This window comes from Pezoporus flaviventris, unplaced genomic scaffold (genome assembly GCF_033815535.1).
Source record: "Pezoporus flaviventris isolate CSIRO_AGI_PZ_B2104156 unplaced genomic scaffold, CSIRO_AGI_Pfla_v1 ptg000041l, whole genome shotgun sequence".
Lineage (NCBI taxonomy): Eukaryota > Metazoa > Chordata > Aves > Psittaciformes > Psittacidae > Pezoporus > Pezoporus flaviventris.
In genome coordinates, this window is record NW_026892589.1 from 9044493 (window position 1) to 9060233 (window position 15741).

The 15741-nt window shown below is 47.7% G+C and overlaps 1 protein-coding gene across 7 annotated transcripts in view; it reads right to left on the reverse strand.

Moving 5' to 3' along the window:
• Window positions 1–15383, reverse strand: part of ULK1 (unc-51 like autophagy activating kinase 1) — an 80740-nt gene extending 65357 nt beyond the window's left edge. For 3 of the 7 annotated variants that reach the window (XM_061466132.1, XM_061466133.1, XM_061466131.1), the window contains exons 1-4: window positions 14949–15381; window positions 14590–14739; window positions 13686–13778; window positions 13558–13599 (exon numbers count right to left, since the gene is read on the reverse strand). In XM_061466132.1, coding sequence (XP_061322116.1) covers window positions 13558–13599; window positions 13686–13778; window positions 14590–14679 — 225 coding nt within the window. In that variant the 5' untranslated portion in view covers window positions 14680–14739; window positions 14949–15381. Of the gene's footprint in view, window positions 1–7629; window positions 7951–12556; window positions 12669–13557; window positions 13600–13685; window positions 13779–14589; window positions 14740–14948 lie in introns of those variants that run through there. The other 4 variants (XM_061466134.1, XM_061466137.1, XM_061466135.1 and 1 more) reach the window with 4 other exon arrangements.
• Window positions 15384–15741: the final 358 nt, after the last annotated feature.

The window sequence follows — 15741 nt, forward strand, 5'->3', positions numbered from 1 at the left end:
TTTACTTACATGCTGTTTAGACACCTGCCAGCCCGATTCCTCTTCGAAGCCCAACTGTAACTTCAAAAGGCCCCAGCATCCACCCTACCAGCCTTTTAGTTTCCAAGCAGTCTCCACTGTCTGCTCCCATCCCCTTTCATCTTGGTCTGCCCACAAGACTCTACCTCCTGTCAAGCCTGTACCAAACTGACTGCCTTTGTCAATGCCTCAAGTCCTCCACACCTCCCATCATTTCTCTTGCAGTCCTCTTTTAACTCACAATGTGAAATCTGAGTTTCCAGATGCTTCACAGAAGACCTGGAGGAAGGAGGGAGAGGGGAAGAAGCTGAACTCTCTTCATCCTACAGCTGCGTGCAGCACAGGCCACCTTCCCCTGGGCAGGCTGAAAGCACTGGCCATCCGGCAGCCTCCCTGGTTCAGCCATCCATCAGACCCCAGGGCTGGCCATCCCCAGCTCTTACAGCTTTGCTCACCAAGCCCAGATGAGCTTTTTGGAAGCCCCCTTGTTTGTCAGAAAAGCCATTTTCTGTGATACTTCAAGAAGGAGTTTGTTTACCGACCTCTGCACTCAAAAGCAGCACACGGGTAAGTCACCCGCTTTCACACACACGTCAGATGAAGCAGGAAACCAGTCTGCGGTAGGGAAGCAGCACAACAAGAAAACCCTAGGCACCCTCACAAGCTTTGCACATGTTGAAGCACCGGGGGAAAACTGTGAGGAGAGTTCAAAGCCCACCAGCTCCCGCTGTCCTCTGCAAGAACAACAGTAAGCCAAGGTCTGTGGAAGACACCCAGGCCTTTTCACTTCTCCAGGAAGCGCAGCCACAGATGTACCCAAAGACATGAGGACACACCAGATGCGCTGGGCTCAGGGAATGACTGTGGGGCTGCAAGCCAGGGAGCTCACTACAGGGCAACCGCTGGGCATGGAGGAAGTGTCTGAAGTGGCTTTGCAGCCTTCACAGAGTTAGTGACTGCCACAGCATCATTTTTCTTGCCTAAACATGCTGTAATTGTAGCTCAGTAACCCCACACATTTAATACACATTGTGCCAGCAGGGTTTGCGGAAGCTTGATGTATCATTACCTATATAGAAAATGAAGGGGAAGTTTAGCTTACACAAACCAAGTCCAGAAGATATTTGTAATAGTTATTAGCCAATAGCTAATGTACACTGTACAGGCAGGTTGTTTTTCCACTGTATGTTATTTAAAGGCTCTGCAAACAAGCATCAAGCAAGCAATTGATTTCTGGCAGCCAGTGTGTACAGTGACTGGGGTTAAATAAGGACCTACACAGGCAAGGGAGATGCTCTGCTCCATTTCCCCAGCAACAAAGTGACCTTGGTGGTTGGTGGTTTTATCCCACCAACACAGGTCGAAGAGATAAGAGGGCAATACCTGAAAGGCTTCTAGGGCAGAAGCAGGTGGTTCCTCCAACCATGCACTGGCAACAGCCCACTCCGAACACTCCAGCCTCACTAGGAAGCACTCCATCCTGCTGCACGCACACCCGCGGCAGCGCAGGAACACGAAGCAAGTGTACAGTCAGCTTGCAGACACCCATAGCACGGGTGACAACTTCCACATTTGCAACTTCAGCATTTCGAGACCCACTTACCAGAAAGATTTACAGGAATTTTGCCAATAAAACTAAACATTTATTTCAGGAAGGGCCCTGGAAACAAGCTCTTGTTTGGAAAAAGCCAGTAGCTTACTGTGGTTACAACAGATACGACTGCCTAAAGAGATTTCTGGTTTCTCAGATGGGCTGATGGACTTCTCCCAAGCTGATTCAGCAGCAGAAACCACTTCTTTCCCTTTTTTTATCCTTTCACAGTATTTACGATTTGTTCATTGACGAAACAAGGCAAAAATACTGCAAGCCAAATTCTGCAGACTACCACTTGTTGTGAACAGAAACAAAATGTCAAACCCTCTTGTTTCCACATCAGCAACAAGAATAATGTTACAGTTTGTTGTATTTCTGTAGAGGCTCATGTCCAAGAAGTGCTACAGATAATTTACCATGGACCTCTTATTCACATGTGCCATTCCACGTAGCCAAGGCTAATCCTGTCGCTAAACAAGCTCAGACAGCACAGAGGCAACCCCCTAAGTTTTGCTCTCATCACAAAGCACAGCAGTACCCTGACCATGCTCCACAATAGCAGCAAAAGGCCTCGGCCAAAGAGATTAAGCTGATAATTAATCAGTCTGGATCACTGCCTGACTTGTAGTTCTTGCAGCAGAGGCCCCAGCGATGAAGTTACAATTTAATTGAGTGTAAAAATAGGCGACAGCCTCTACTGTCTACAAATAACACACATCTGCTGATGGAGGAAAAAGAAATGAAGGGAATTCATAAAGCAGTACATCACAAATCACCCCAGGACAGCGCTACACTAAAATTCCTCACTAGGACACCAGGAGGGATGGCATTATGGATATCAATATCCAGCAGTCCTATCGCCCTTTAAATTTTCTCTCCACCCCTACTGGAAGGTGGCATGATTCTCTTCTTGGAAAGTGTGTGTTTAGGTGTGTCCAAAGGGAAATGTCTGGGTGTACCCACAGTTAGTCATCGTCCTACCACAGCTTGAAGAGTCTGAGAGAGGAAACTTCCTTAGAGAAACCCTCCTCTGCTCTTGATCCCAGCCCATAGCCTGACACCAAGTTTAGAAAGACGCTCAGGAAGGGAAGGAAGTTGAAGTTTAATTACACAGCACTCCAAAACTGTGTGAGCAGTGCTGTGCTCTCACCAATCTGTGTGGGATGAGTGCTGTAATAGACACTGGGGTAAAACCAGCAAAGGATGGCTTCCACCTCACACAAGTCCTCTTTTCTAGGAAGACTGTAGGATGGATGAAGGGGGAACACTTCGAAGACAAACGCAGTCCACTGTTATGCCCATGTGCTGAGCACCGTGTGGCTGACAAGGATACCACTGCCTTCAGGAGATGCAAGTGACCAAAACTGGTTTTGTTACTCTCCTGAAGAACAGAGTACCACTGCCCATTTGTTAGCCTCCCTCTGATGGCAAAGGTCCCTGTTTTGTGCCTCTCAGAAGATATCTACCACGTGTTGCTCAACACCGGCTCTCAAACAGCACCCGGAGCAGCTGCCAAGCACAGATAATTGTCACACACAGATCTCTGAACAGGGCTAGAACTCATTAATTGTACAATACAACAGAAGCAAAGCTGAGGGTCTGACAGTGGAAGATAACCTTGACACCAACTGAAAGCTAAGCTTTTCCACTCTGTTTTGGTCTGGGTTTTTTTAATGCTACTTTCCCTACTTGCTGCAGCAGCACATCACATCTGCCTGTTTTGCCAGTAGGATCTCATGGAGTCAGAGCCCTTTTGACCTGTGCTCTCTAACCATCACTCTTCTGACAGGCACACTGGCATCGTGAACAGGGACTGTAACAAACACAGTTTTGCTTTATAGAAACCAATCCCTAGGCCAATGGCACATGTGATTTTCTCTAGCTAAGGCTTGAGAAACAGAACCTACCACTCTCAAGAGAGGGAAGAAACTTTCCAAACAGTAAAATCTCTTGGTATTATTTCACTGTGGCTCACAGCTTGGCTTGAGCAGGCTAACATCTGAAGAGTGAAAGGAAAACCGTCAAGGATTATCTCTTGACGCAACTATTTGAACGGAAGCAAGATAAAAGATAATAGTAACATCAATCTGAACTGCAGGAGCACCTACCAATGCTCACCCTTTGGAAAACAGATCTAAAGAAAAGAGCTAGAAGATATTCACATGCCATTTGACCTCATGCAGAAAGAAAAACATGTCTTGGAGCCGACTGTGTTTCTCTGTTCCCTGGTCCTGGTTCTTCTCTTCACTCCTCTGAGTTTTACCAATAAGGAACTTGGGAACATTTCAAGCAAGTTTCCAGTTCAGGAGACAAAAATTAACTCAGATGAAGGAAGAAAAGGAGAAAAGGGAAACTACTCATTCACTGGAGTATAATCTCCTCTGCACAGACATACAATACCACTAATGTTTCTCAAACCCAGACACAGCTTCACAGCCAGACAAAAGAACATCTTAGGACAGACTTCTGGGATTCAAGACATGCAGCCAGTGAGGTCCTGCACCAAGAAAGTTAGCACATTATAAGGAACCAGCAGTACCTTTCCTCTTGGGTATAGGCTACACTCAAGTGACAAATCTCAGTCTAGGGTAGCAGTCGCACATAAGTGTGGTCCAGGAGACGATATGCAAACAACAAATACCATCACTGAATCACAGAAGTGTTTGGGTTGGAAGAGACCTTAATGATTACCTAGTTCCGATCACCTTATCTAATTTAGAACTGCTTCCTAATATCTACTCAATATCTTTGTCTATTTTGGATAACCCAGGTCCAGCAATAAAACCTACTGCTACTGACTGGAAAGCATTATTACCAAAGTCAGAAGGTATTTGACTTCCCAGAAGAATGATTTCTTCATGTAGATCTGAGGGAATAAGCATAAGAAGCAAGACTCAGAGAGGCCTACAGACTTTTGCATTGGCTCTTGACTGCACCCTGCTTCCTACAGGCCTAGCAGCTTGCTCCAGGATGCAGAGCAGCGGTGCAGAAGCATAGGGCAAGCAGAAGGGAGGCCCTGCAGCACAGAAGTGGTTTATGGCCAGCCTCACGGCAGGCAGACTTCTGTAGGACCAGAGTAACAGCGATTCCAAGGGCCACTGACACCTCATTCCAGGCACTACGGTATTCTCTGCTTATAAAACAGATGAGTTGGTTTAGGACAGGTTGTACTTCAGAGATTAGAAACAGCAGGAAAGCTATCCTCTGGTTCCACACAGGCTTCAGGAAGGGAGGGAAAGTATTTCCTGTCCCCCTGGCAACTGTCCTAAAGTCTGACTGCCTGACATTAAAAAAAAAAGAAGACAATGTCATGTCCATGGAGCTAATGTTTGCCAGGTAGCTAACAACCACCACAGACAAACGGTAGGACAGCTGGTAAGGCAGCTCAATCTTCAAGCGACCTGAAGAAGCTTCACGATCCCTTCCACTGGAAATGAGATTTCTGCAGGTTCCTTCAGACCAGCCCCGGTTCTGTTCCCCTCTCCTCCCCTACCTACAGCCCTGCTGGCAGGGCATTCTTCTGCTGGCTTCACCCAAGTTCACTGCTGGCCTCGATCAAAGCCCTGAGGTTCAGTGCTCTTGCTGGATGGCTGATGGCTACAGCATGGGCAGAGAGCTCAGACAGGAAAACATGACTCTCCATCAGAGCCAGAATGTGCCTCTGCACAGTAACACATAGAGCAAGTCAAAGCTGAGAGCTGCACCTCAGCCTAACCACAGAAACCAAAGTATAGGATTAATGTCATAATAACAGTATGGAGACAAAGTAGCAGGTTTCACAGGTCACAGAGCTGCAAGGCAACGCCAAAAACACACATCAGAGCAAACTGAAGACTTACGCTGCTGGGACATTGGAAAGCAACCATTTCTTACAGCAGCCATGTTCATCTGGGGGTAGTGCTGCACCACCTACACCAGTGTGTGCCCCCAGCTGCCAGCTCACAGGGAGGCACCACTTGACAGCACACAACATGGGTCACTTGTGTGCAGCAGCCCAGCCAGGGTAAGAGTATAGAGGAGAAAAGCAGCATAACCCTGAAAAGGCTGGACTTTCCGACACGGAGTGGAAAGAAGCAGTAATCCCTTTGCCAACAGGCAGAGTAAGAGCTAGCAGCTTCTTTAAACAAAAGCAAGCTCTTTTTTTGCGAGTGGCAATGCACTGTGTTAATCCCATCAAGGGGGAAACTTTGGAATTCTAAAAACAGCTATAAAAATATTCACAATCCGATTAGCTTTTCTGTATTTATTCCTCGTCTCCTTTCTGCATCAGAGCCATATCATAAAATGAACATTTCAGCTTGAATCCCCATCACCTTAAGCTCAGTCACATGTACTGGAATGAAATCCTTGCATGCCGTAACATTGCATTTTACGAGCCTGCCCAAAGAGCAGGAGTAGTGGGGGAGGGCTGTGGGATGAGGTGAACAGTAAGGCAGGCTACAAGAGTGACTGCTTCAGTTTTCATCACACACTCACTGAGGTAGGTGCAAATACAAGCAAAGTGACTCAGTCTGGAAGTTTGATTTTTAGAACCTATTAATGTAGTGTTACCAGTAAAGTCGGGAACAGCTTGGGTTTTTACACAGTATATCCCAAACACAATCTGATAACCTGCAGCAAGTGTTTTTTTAAGCAGCCCTTTGAAATCAGAAGCACAGCCTCCTCAGGGTTTTCTATGGCAGCTCCATGACTGACCGGCCTTTGCAACTCTTCTTTTATGTTCATTTATTTCATACTTCATGTACCAGATTTAAGAAAACACACACACCACAAAGGTGTTATAACAAAGAGTTGAAAGAAAAAAGCATGGGATGGGTTTCCTTTCAAACAAAAATTATCTTAATTTAAGAGTGGAAAGCCAGAATCAGGGCTGCAGATTCAGAAGCACTTAAAAACTGAGAAGAACCGAGGATGTTTTAAACATCTTTAGCATGCTGGCTACAAATGACAACTAAACACCAAAATATTGCAAATGAAGAAGCCTCCAGCGAGAGAGCAGCCCAAGTGCCCATGTGCACAGTGGCACTGAGCAGCAGAAGCAGCCCATGTGCTCCAAACCCACTCAGCAGCCCCAGGGAGCTGCGTCTCAGCCCTGCTGACACCACCTCACCCTCTGCTGCGGTCCATGGGGTTTCCCATCCCAGCAGCTCTCACAGTCTGGGTTACCAGTACATACCAGGCCAGCTGGGAGGCTTTCCTTTCCCAGGGATGTAAGACCCTTTGCTAAATAGGCTCTCCAGTGACTTAGAATCCAGCATCTTTCATTCCCCCCACGGGAACCACGCTGTCTGGTTGATCTCCAGTGTGCCAGCTCAGCTGACCTAATTCCTCCTGTTATTCTGATGCTAGGAGACAAGCCAGGTGCTCCTGCAGCCAGACAGAACATGACTGCCCTAAGCAACCAGTGATGCAGAATTTGATTCATTTCTATCAGTCCCCCTTGAAATAACCTTGCTCAATAAACAAATGCAGCTTTGAGAGTCTCACTTTGCATTCTGAGAGCATCTCTTTATGTTAAGGCTTGCACATCATAAAGCAGGAAAGAACGCACAGCTAAAGCACCTCTTTGCTATACACTGAGTACAAAAGAGGTTCTATAGCTATCTGTTGGTGGAGTTTTTCCCTGGATTCTGCTGTGGACATTTATTACATTTCTGAGAGGAACCTTAACATCTGAAGACAATTAAGATGGCTTCTCTTCAGCGAAGTATGTTTATGTCTGTACCTAAGAAACATTCCCTTGGAAGACCACATCACTCCTTCACTTTCCATCAAGCTTGCCATTTACTGCTGCTACATGAACATGAGTAACAGGAAAAAAAAAAACAAACAGAAAAAACCCACCCCATCCAACCAACAAGCAAAACAACTATGGATTTACTTTGAAACAAAGCAAAACCAAAATCCTCTCCTTGACTTTGCAGACCAAAGACCACCACCTCTGCTGACCACCCCTGTGCTTAGTGTCTCATTTCCCACTGTATCTCCTTGCCTGCCATCTGATGAAGGCAGTTTACCTCATGGAAGACAAGCTTCAGAGAACCAGAGCTTCATTAGGAGTTTTCCCCAAGGCAAACCAGAGCCATCCAGTCCAGATTCCTACCACCACCACCTCATGTCTGCTGTTTGCTAGTCTGCCTGCTGTGCAAAAGCTTTTCAGTTGGTATCAACAAGTGGGAAGGCAGGAAAGGGAGTGGAAAAAAGACAGACACAAAGTGAACTGTAACCTCAATTCTCTACACATACTTGAGCATTAAGATGAGCTTTTGAAACACATGATTTTATTGCAGTTCCACAGTTTAGCGGCAAGTTCAGTCCAGCCACAAAACAACACCTTTTAATTGAGCTTTCATTGGACCTATAAATACTTGAAAGATTCAAACAGCGGTTCTCAATCTGAATTCAATCCCACCCAGCCACTGATCAGGAAACACCTCTTCCCATCCATTTTCAGCATCTCCATCTCCTTGCTCTGCACACTCCAACCAAAAGCATTCAATCATCACAAGGATTTAAACTGTGGAAATTTCACTCATGGAAACAGTGATGGAGCTTCAAGAAGAGCAGCACAAATAGCACCTCAGCCGTTACCAGAACTTTGCTGTCAAACTGCAAGCACAACAGCCTACCAGCTTCTGATTACTCCTGGGAAACATTCCTTACTCTGTCATTACAGTCTGAGTAATGCTACCTTCCACAGGCGCTTCAGAGGCTATTAACTTCCACGTCGCCAGCTCTTCCGTGACATCTTAATCATGTGAGAGGAACACAGGTATGTGCTTTACACACAGGATGAGTAGAACAGTGATCATAATTTCAGAAATGCAACAAGACAACTCCCTCTAAAAAAAGCCCATGACTCCTCTGACGTCTATATTTAGTGGTCAGCATTTGCTAGATGTTTCTGTGACCTGCACAGTGGGGTACTCTGCTAGTGAAGCCAACATTAAACACAAGTTCAAGACTATAACATTCTCTCTTCTGCATGAACATAGCCATTTTGGTCCACTGAACATTCAAGCCTTGTTCTACAAAACTACAGGCAGGGTTTGGTTGGGGTTTTTTGTCCTTTTCCCCTTCTAGTTCTAAAGTAAGCCAGATCCAATCTTCAGTAACACTGATTCCCTTCAACAGATGAAAGGATGTGGACGGAGCAGGATAGCAGACACCCCATTCTTGTCCACAGTGCAAACAGAAAGAGGATTGCTTGGCAGTTGAGAGAAGCCTGCACTTTACACCCACTCACCAGGCAGCTCGCCAGCTTTGCTCGGGGATGGAATTAAAACAGGATTTAACCAGGCAAGCAGCCTGACCTCAGGAGTGTGAACTCCCAGACACAGAGTGCCTCCTTAGTAATTTCAAGTGTCACAGTGGTGCTCCCAAGACAGGGCACCTGAACAGCAGTGCCCGAGGAGCAGAAGATCCTGCATTAGGTGGCATGAGAGGTGGTGAGGCAAGGAGGTGACACTGCAGCACTGATTCATCCGACATCACACTCATCAGCAAAGTGCTGCAGCAGAAGCAAGCAGTGCTGGAGGGCACACCAGAGGACACTGCCGTAGATGGAGCTCCGGAGGTCCCGGGGGACAGCAGGAGGCACGTACACAACATGTGGATTAGCAGCTAAAGGCTCTGTGTCGGAAAAGGGTGATGGTGGAGAGAGCACAACAGAAGATCACAGCCCAACAGCCACGGTCCTATTGATCACAAGGACTTTCTACACAGCAACAATAGAACAAGGCTGCTGTTACCTGGCTCTCAAGACCAGCCCAGGGTGACTGATCGTTAAACTGAGAAGTATTTGTTCTGCCACCCATGCCTTAATCCATGTGCACAAGAAAATCTGCACTGCGAGGACTCCCTGTTGTCTGCAGAAGCTCCAGGCGATACAGTCACCCCAGCAGAAGTATTGCTGGTGAGTCTGTACTGCACGAGTTAAGCATTACTGGCAGCTCAGCCTGAGCTGATGAGTACAATCAGCCAACTTGACAAAAAATTATGGAAAGCAGACCCTCAGGTAAGGTAGGCTGAACCAGAAACTTAGCAGCACAATGCCCTGTGTGCTTCCACAACCAGTCCATCCTACCCGTGCAAAAACTGGGGAAAAAAAAAAGCCTCAACAAACCAAACAAACCCCCCAAACACCTGATACCCACACGAGCACACTTACAGCTAGGCTGCTTTAAGAAGCAAGCTCAGATCACAGCACATAAGAGGAGAAAACGTGACAGTGAAATAATCCTTCTGCCCATTTCATGCAGGGAAATGCTTCTTTCTAATATTCAAAGTGTTATTTATGTCCAGAAATAGCAGATTTTCTGCTCTAGCACCAACACAGTCGCATGTGAGAGCTTTGGTTGTCACATATTCAACCAACCTTTCTGAGGCAGCTGGCACAGCACAGGGAAAAAAACATACCCAGAATCTCCCTTAGCTACATTCATTTACAAACCCACTTCCAATGCTGGCAGAAGCTGTGTAGTGCACAGTGCTCCCAGGATCTGACAAGTTCAAGAGTTCCCTTCCTACCATTGAATCCCCTTAGCTAATCAAGTGGCCTCTGATCACAGACTCAATGCCCCGAGTCACAAAAGAAACCAAAGCAAGTCCCACACAGCAGCCCACATGCTGTTAAGCTTTTAGTGTGAATTGCTGAGCTTATCCTCAGGGTTTCAGAAATCAGTTTTCCAAGAAACTTCATTTCCAGACCAAGTCCTCATCCAGCAGAAGCCATCACTTGTATCCTTGTTGTCATTAATTTCTACCTCAAGGAACATGAATTATTTATCTGTCTCCAAAGTAAAGACTTCTGGTATCCAGATGTCCCTCTAGACTGCTGCACTCCCCTTGACTGCTGCAGTCTGGAGACCCCAAACCAGCTGAGGAGTCAGGGATTGTTCAGTAGCAACTAATGTACTCTATATATGGTGGAATACAGTTTTTACTTTATGCCAAATATCCCCTGTGCCTAGGAAATGTCCATACCACAACTCCATACAGAACACTAAACAGACAGTACTTCTAAAAATGCAATACAATATGATTTATCCCCTTTTTGAGCAGGGTCTCCTAGACTATTCACAGTACCTCTCATTAATACTTGAGCATATAATAATGGGAATATGCATATTTCATTTTGTGAGCCATTCTCATGTAATGATGCTGCTCTTAGGACTCCAGTAAGGGGATCTATAAAAGTCCAGACGCTGCACTTTTATTCATTAAACATTCACCAGTATCATTTATTCCTAGGAAGCTTATTTTGTCATTATTTATGAACAAGTACCAGAAAGATCTATAAAATGAGAAGGAACACAGCAATTTTCCTGGATTTGAAGGATAAAATACGTGTGACAGGGCAAGAGCTGCTGTCAGTATTAGGTATCAGCACTGCAAGTGTCTGTCTGGGGCAAATCCAGCATTACATCAAAAAATCTTGAATTGTTTGAGGCCTGGTTAGCATTAGCTTTTAACCAGGAAAATGCAAATGAAAGCATCATTGGGTGTAATCACTTGCTTACAGCCTCTGTGGTTTTGGCAACCATTTCCTTGTGTGTAGGGAACATGTGAGTAAAAGTTAAAGTCACTGTTGACAGGCAGTGCAGAGGAAGGGACAGCACAAAACGCAACAACAGACAAAGCTACAGGGCAACATTAAGATTCACAGGAAATATTTTTTCCTTCTTGCTCTTTGATGTTGTAATACAAGAATAAACCTTCGAGTTTTAGAAAGTAAGGGCTCAGTTAACTGCGACCATCACATTTTTGAGGGTAAATATATATGCAGCTTTGAATGAAGCAACTGATCTTGTATCAGAGGAACAAGGCGAGTAACAAGTAGTCTTTTCCACAAAGTAAGGAAAGATGGGCAGAAGCCAGCCTTCCACAGCACTGCACTTGTACCTCTGCAGATAACTCAGTCATACAACTCCTAAGCAGACTCACAGCAATGCCAAGCACTCAGACACATACACAGAGAGCCTACGTGGGTAGGCTGCATCAGGCTGTCTGATGACCGGTCACCTCACTCCACAGGAGGTTCCACACCCTGGTAGCACTACCTAACATCCAATCCTACATAAGTCATCTCATTTTGTCCAATAAATCAAATCACCCAGGTCATACAAAGACTGACAAAGCTGGTAACCAAATATATACCTGGGCAGGCCTCAGCCCCAGGACCATTCTCAAGTTCCTGTCTCATGGTAGCTTCTTGCTCATATCAGCCTGCTCATAGCAGGCTACACTGCTATACAGGTAATTTAACTAAAGCTCATTTGCCACCACATAAAGAGAAAAATGCATCACTGCAGTGATGCAAATGTCTTTAAGCTACTTCCCACCCAGCAGTTACTTGAAGCAGGGAGATGAACAAAGGTTTTGAAAGATGTGCAACAAACAAATCCAGCAGCATAATGCTTCATACAAATGCAAACTGTAGAGGAAGCACAGGAGCAGCCACTCGCTCCCTCAACTGGAAAGTTATTAAGTAAATTTAAAAGGTACAGAGAAGAATAAAGACACCCCATGAGATCTAATGCCCCAAGTGGCCTGTGCCTTGAGGGAACTTCCCCAGCTCTCTGAGCTGCTCTGCAGCACACTTCAGGCCGAAGGCAGTCTCTGCTCTGCAAGATCAGCTCTAAAGGGTGTTTCAGACACAATGCACAGCTGGCCTCTCACTCAGCGGGTATTTCCAAGAGCCAATCCCATTCCCAGCAGCCTTTCCTCCCTCACAGAGCAGCCTGAAATCCCCCGCATCCACCTCTCACCGAAACCACGGCAGGCATTAAACCCTTCCCAAGGGCTGGCCCCCTGCAGCACCGTGCCATAACCCCCTGCTCTGGCAGAGGGGGGTACGGTGGGTGACAGCCCTGGGGGGGCCGCAGCACGGGGTGACAGGCACACTACAGCACCCAGAAGGCATTGCAAACAGGCTGTACCAACCGGCTGGGAGACTCGTGTCTGGGGTGACGCGGAAGCCACCGGAGCCAATCCATGGGAGAAGGAGGAATGTCAACAAACACGGCGGCCTGCAGGACACGTGATACCCGGGACAGGGCAGGCAGTGCTAGATAAGCCACCCCAGACACCGGTGGACCAGCAGTCACGCAGTCCTCAATCACAAACATCAGCTCTCAGAGTGGCACAGGCTGTACCGCATCCCTCATGCCAGTCCCTTCCATCCAGGGACAGGAGGGGCCCATTTCAGGCTTTGTGATCCTGCAGTGCTTTTTAAAACGCATCCCAGATATCAAACAAAAGTTGCCCCAGGACCCAGCAGGATTTTCTAACTAAAAATTCGCAGAGAAAAATGAAAAGCCTTTGGACAATTTGGGTTTCACAGCGGATCAGTTTGAGCCCCTTAGATTAGATCTTGAGAGCTGACTTTGAAGGAAAAAGCAACTGCGGGAAACCACAATAATCTAAAACCGTCTGATGCAATTTTTAACACTTACTGATTGCCACAAGGACAACAGAAAAATGCAAATTAAAATCCTCTGGAACTGAGGACAATCATATGCTACAAAGTCATGCTCACACTATTTTCATATTACCTAAGAAAAAGAAATTTTCTTAGGGAGTGTATCCAGACCAGAGAAACAAAATAAAAGGTAGGCATGCCAAGAATAACTACTGTAACTTTTATTTCTAACATAGAACTTACGAGTTTCCAACACAGACATGTTCACCCCACATTGCATTTCAACATCCTGGGAGCAGGCGCTCCCACCTCAACTCCCAACTGCATACGAGTACTGTGGTCCAGACAACAATTAATATGCGATCTGCTCAGCAGTGTTTGTATCTTTCCTTAACTTGTAAGAAGGCTTTTTTCCCCAGAATACACGTTTGATTAAAAAATATCTTCTAAAAACTGAAATTCCAGAAACTCCATTCAAACTCTCCCCAATGCAGAATGCTTTGACGTAACTCAATGTATTTACCTGGAAGTCGTACAAGGCAACGATGTTTTCATGTTTCAGTTCCTAGAAGTAAAACAAAGACCATAAGCCAGGAGCAACAAAGGGCATACAGAACAAAGACTGAAGAAAACAAGACAGTCTCCCTTTACCTTTAGTATTTTTATTTCCTTGCCCAGCAGAGTTTGAGATTTTGCAAGGTTCTTCTTGTTAATGCATTTCACAGCTACTTCCAGCTCAGGTTTCTGAAAGAGTGCATATGTAATTCAAAGATAAATGTAAATTAATGATGAAATTTACATTAGGATAAGCAGCCTCTTAAAAGGTTACAAATATTACTGAAAGAAGTGTCTCGCAGCACTGGTAAAGGCCTCTTGCTTTATATCCCAATGCCTATCCCTCACTTGTTCAGACTTGCCCTTTCCTGAATTATGCTTGTCAGCCCAAGGAGAAAAGCCCAAGGTTTGGGGGTTTTGATACTACTTTATACAACGATTATCCTCTTATTTAATCACTAGAAATAAACGCACTGTGGGAGCCATGGCTTATCCCAAGCCCTAATGATGGAAAATCCACCGCCAGATTGGCTTCAGTTTATTTACCAGTAAGCCGTTTCCCCTCCTCTTGGAAAAATTAAGTGGAGAAGGACAAAACTTCCCCCACACACACACAAAGCAACAAAGCAAGAGCCCTCTGAACGCTTTATAGACAGCGTGGGGGGGGTCTTTTTAGCCTGGTTTAAAGGTAAGGGCAGCTTTTGGCGAGCAGAAGGTGTCTGTGGATACCTCCCCGACGCAAGGTGAAGGCACCTGCCCGGGTCCCGCTGGGACACACGCCTGCCGCCCAAAGAAACTCCAGAGATAACAACAATAAACGACAATAAACATGTCTCGCAGCGCCCATCGCCAGCGCTGCCCCAAAGCCCGGGGCTGATGCCCAGGCTAAGAATAGCCACCGCAGCCCAGCGGGGACGGGGTGACCGGGACGTGGTGTCCAGCTCGGCCCAAACCTACTAATAAAAAGGAAAGGGAAAAAGAACAAGAAGGGATTATTCACCTCTTTGTGCCTGCCTTTGAAAACGACGGCGAAGGCTCCGTGCCCGATCAGGTCCTTCCTGCTGAACTCAAACTTTCCCACCGTCTCCATGGCGCTGCGCCGGGGGTCCCCGGAGCCGGCGGGGAGGCTGCGGCCGGGACGGCTTCAGAGCTGCAAAGGGACGAGGAGGAGGAGGATGGTGGCGGTGAAGAAGCTGCCTTTAAAGCAAACTAAACCTCTCCCAATCCAAACACAACGGGGCACCCTCCCCACCGCTCCCCCCGCAAAGCGCAGCCAGGGCCGGAGGCCGGCTGATGGGGGGAGCCTCCCTCCTATCAGCCCCCCGAGAGCTCAGTGCCGGCAGGGCTCCTCTTCCCCACCTCGCCCTCGTCCATCGGCTGCCTCTTCCCGCAGAACGGCCTGGAGCTGGTCATTGTCGGAGGCCGGGCAGAAGTTGGCTGCTCAGCAGCGGGCCTTCCCCATCTCCTCCTCAGCACAGCCCGGCGCTGCTCCTCCGGCAGCCGCTTCAGGCGGGGCTCCCCATGCCGAGCCCCGGCCCTCTCCGCCTGGCAGGCGCGGCTTCGACGAGAGTCCACCTTAAGCGCGATCCACCTTAACTCCTAGTCCACCTTACGCGAGCGGTCCACCTTAAACCAGAGTCCACCTTAAGGGCCGCTCTGCGACCCCCGTACACAGCGGGGCCGGGGGATACCGCGGCGATCCCACCGCACGCCCAGGCTCCACCACCCGGTGCGGCCCGGACAAAGCTCTGTGAGCGCGGAGCGGAGCGGGGCGCACGGCAGCGCAGAGCGAGTGGCGGCCGCGGCGCAGGCGCGGTGATGCGGGAGGTGGTGGCCGCCACCTGAGGCGGGGGGGAGCCGAGCCCGGCACGTTTAAAGGCGCCGCCGGCCCTGAGTCAGCGGGCGCACGGCCCCGCGTGCCCGCCGCGGTGCCAGCCGATGGGAGTGGGGTGTGAGGAGGGGAGAATTCTGCCACCCCGCGCCGTTGGGACTGCTCCCAACAACTAAAGGAGTGGGTCAGTGTTTAACAGTTCACCACAGGAGCGGTGACAGGGCCCAGCTGTGATGGGACCCACCCCCCGCAGCATCACTTTGCCTCCCCAGGATGGCCGTTCTCCACACTCTGCAGTGCCAGGGGCCATGGCTCCTGTGA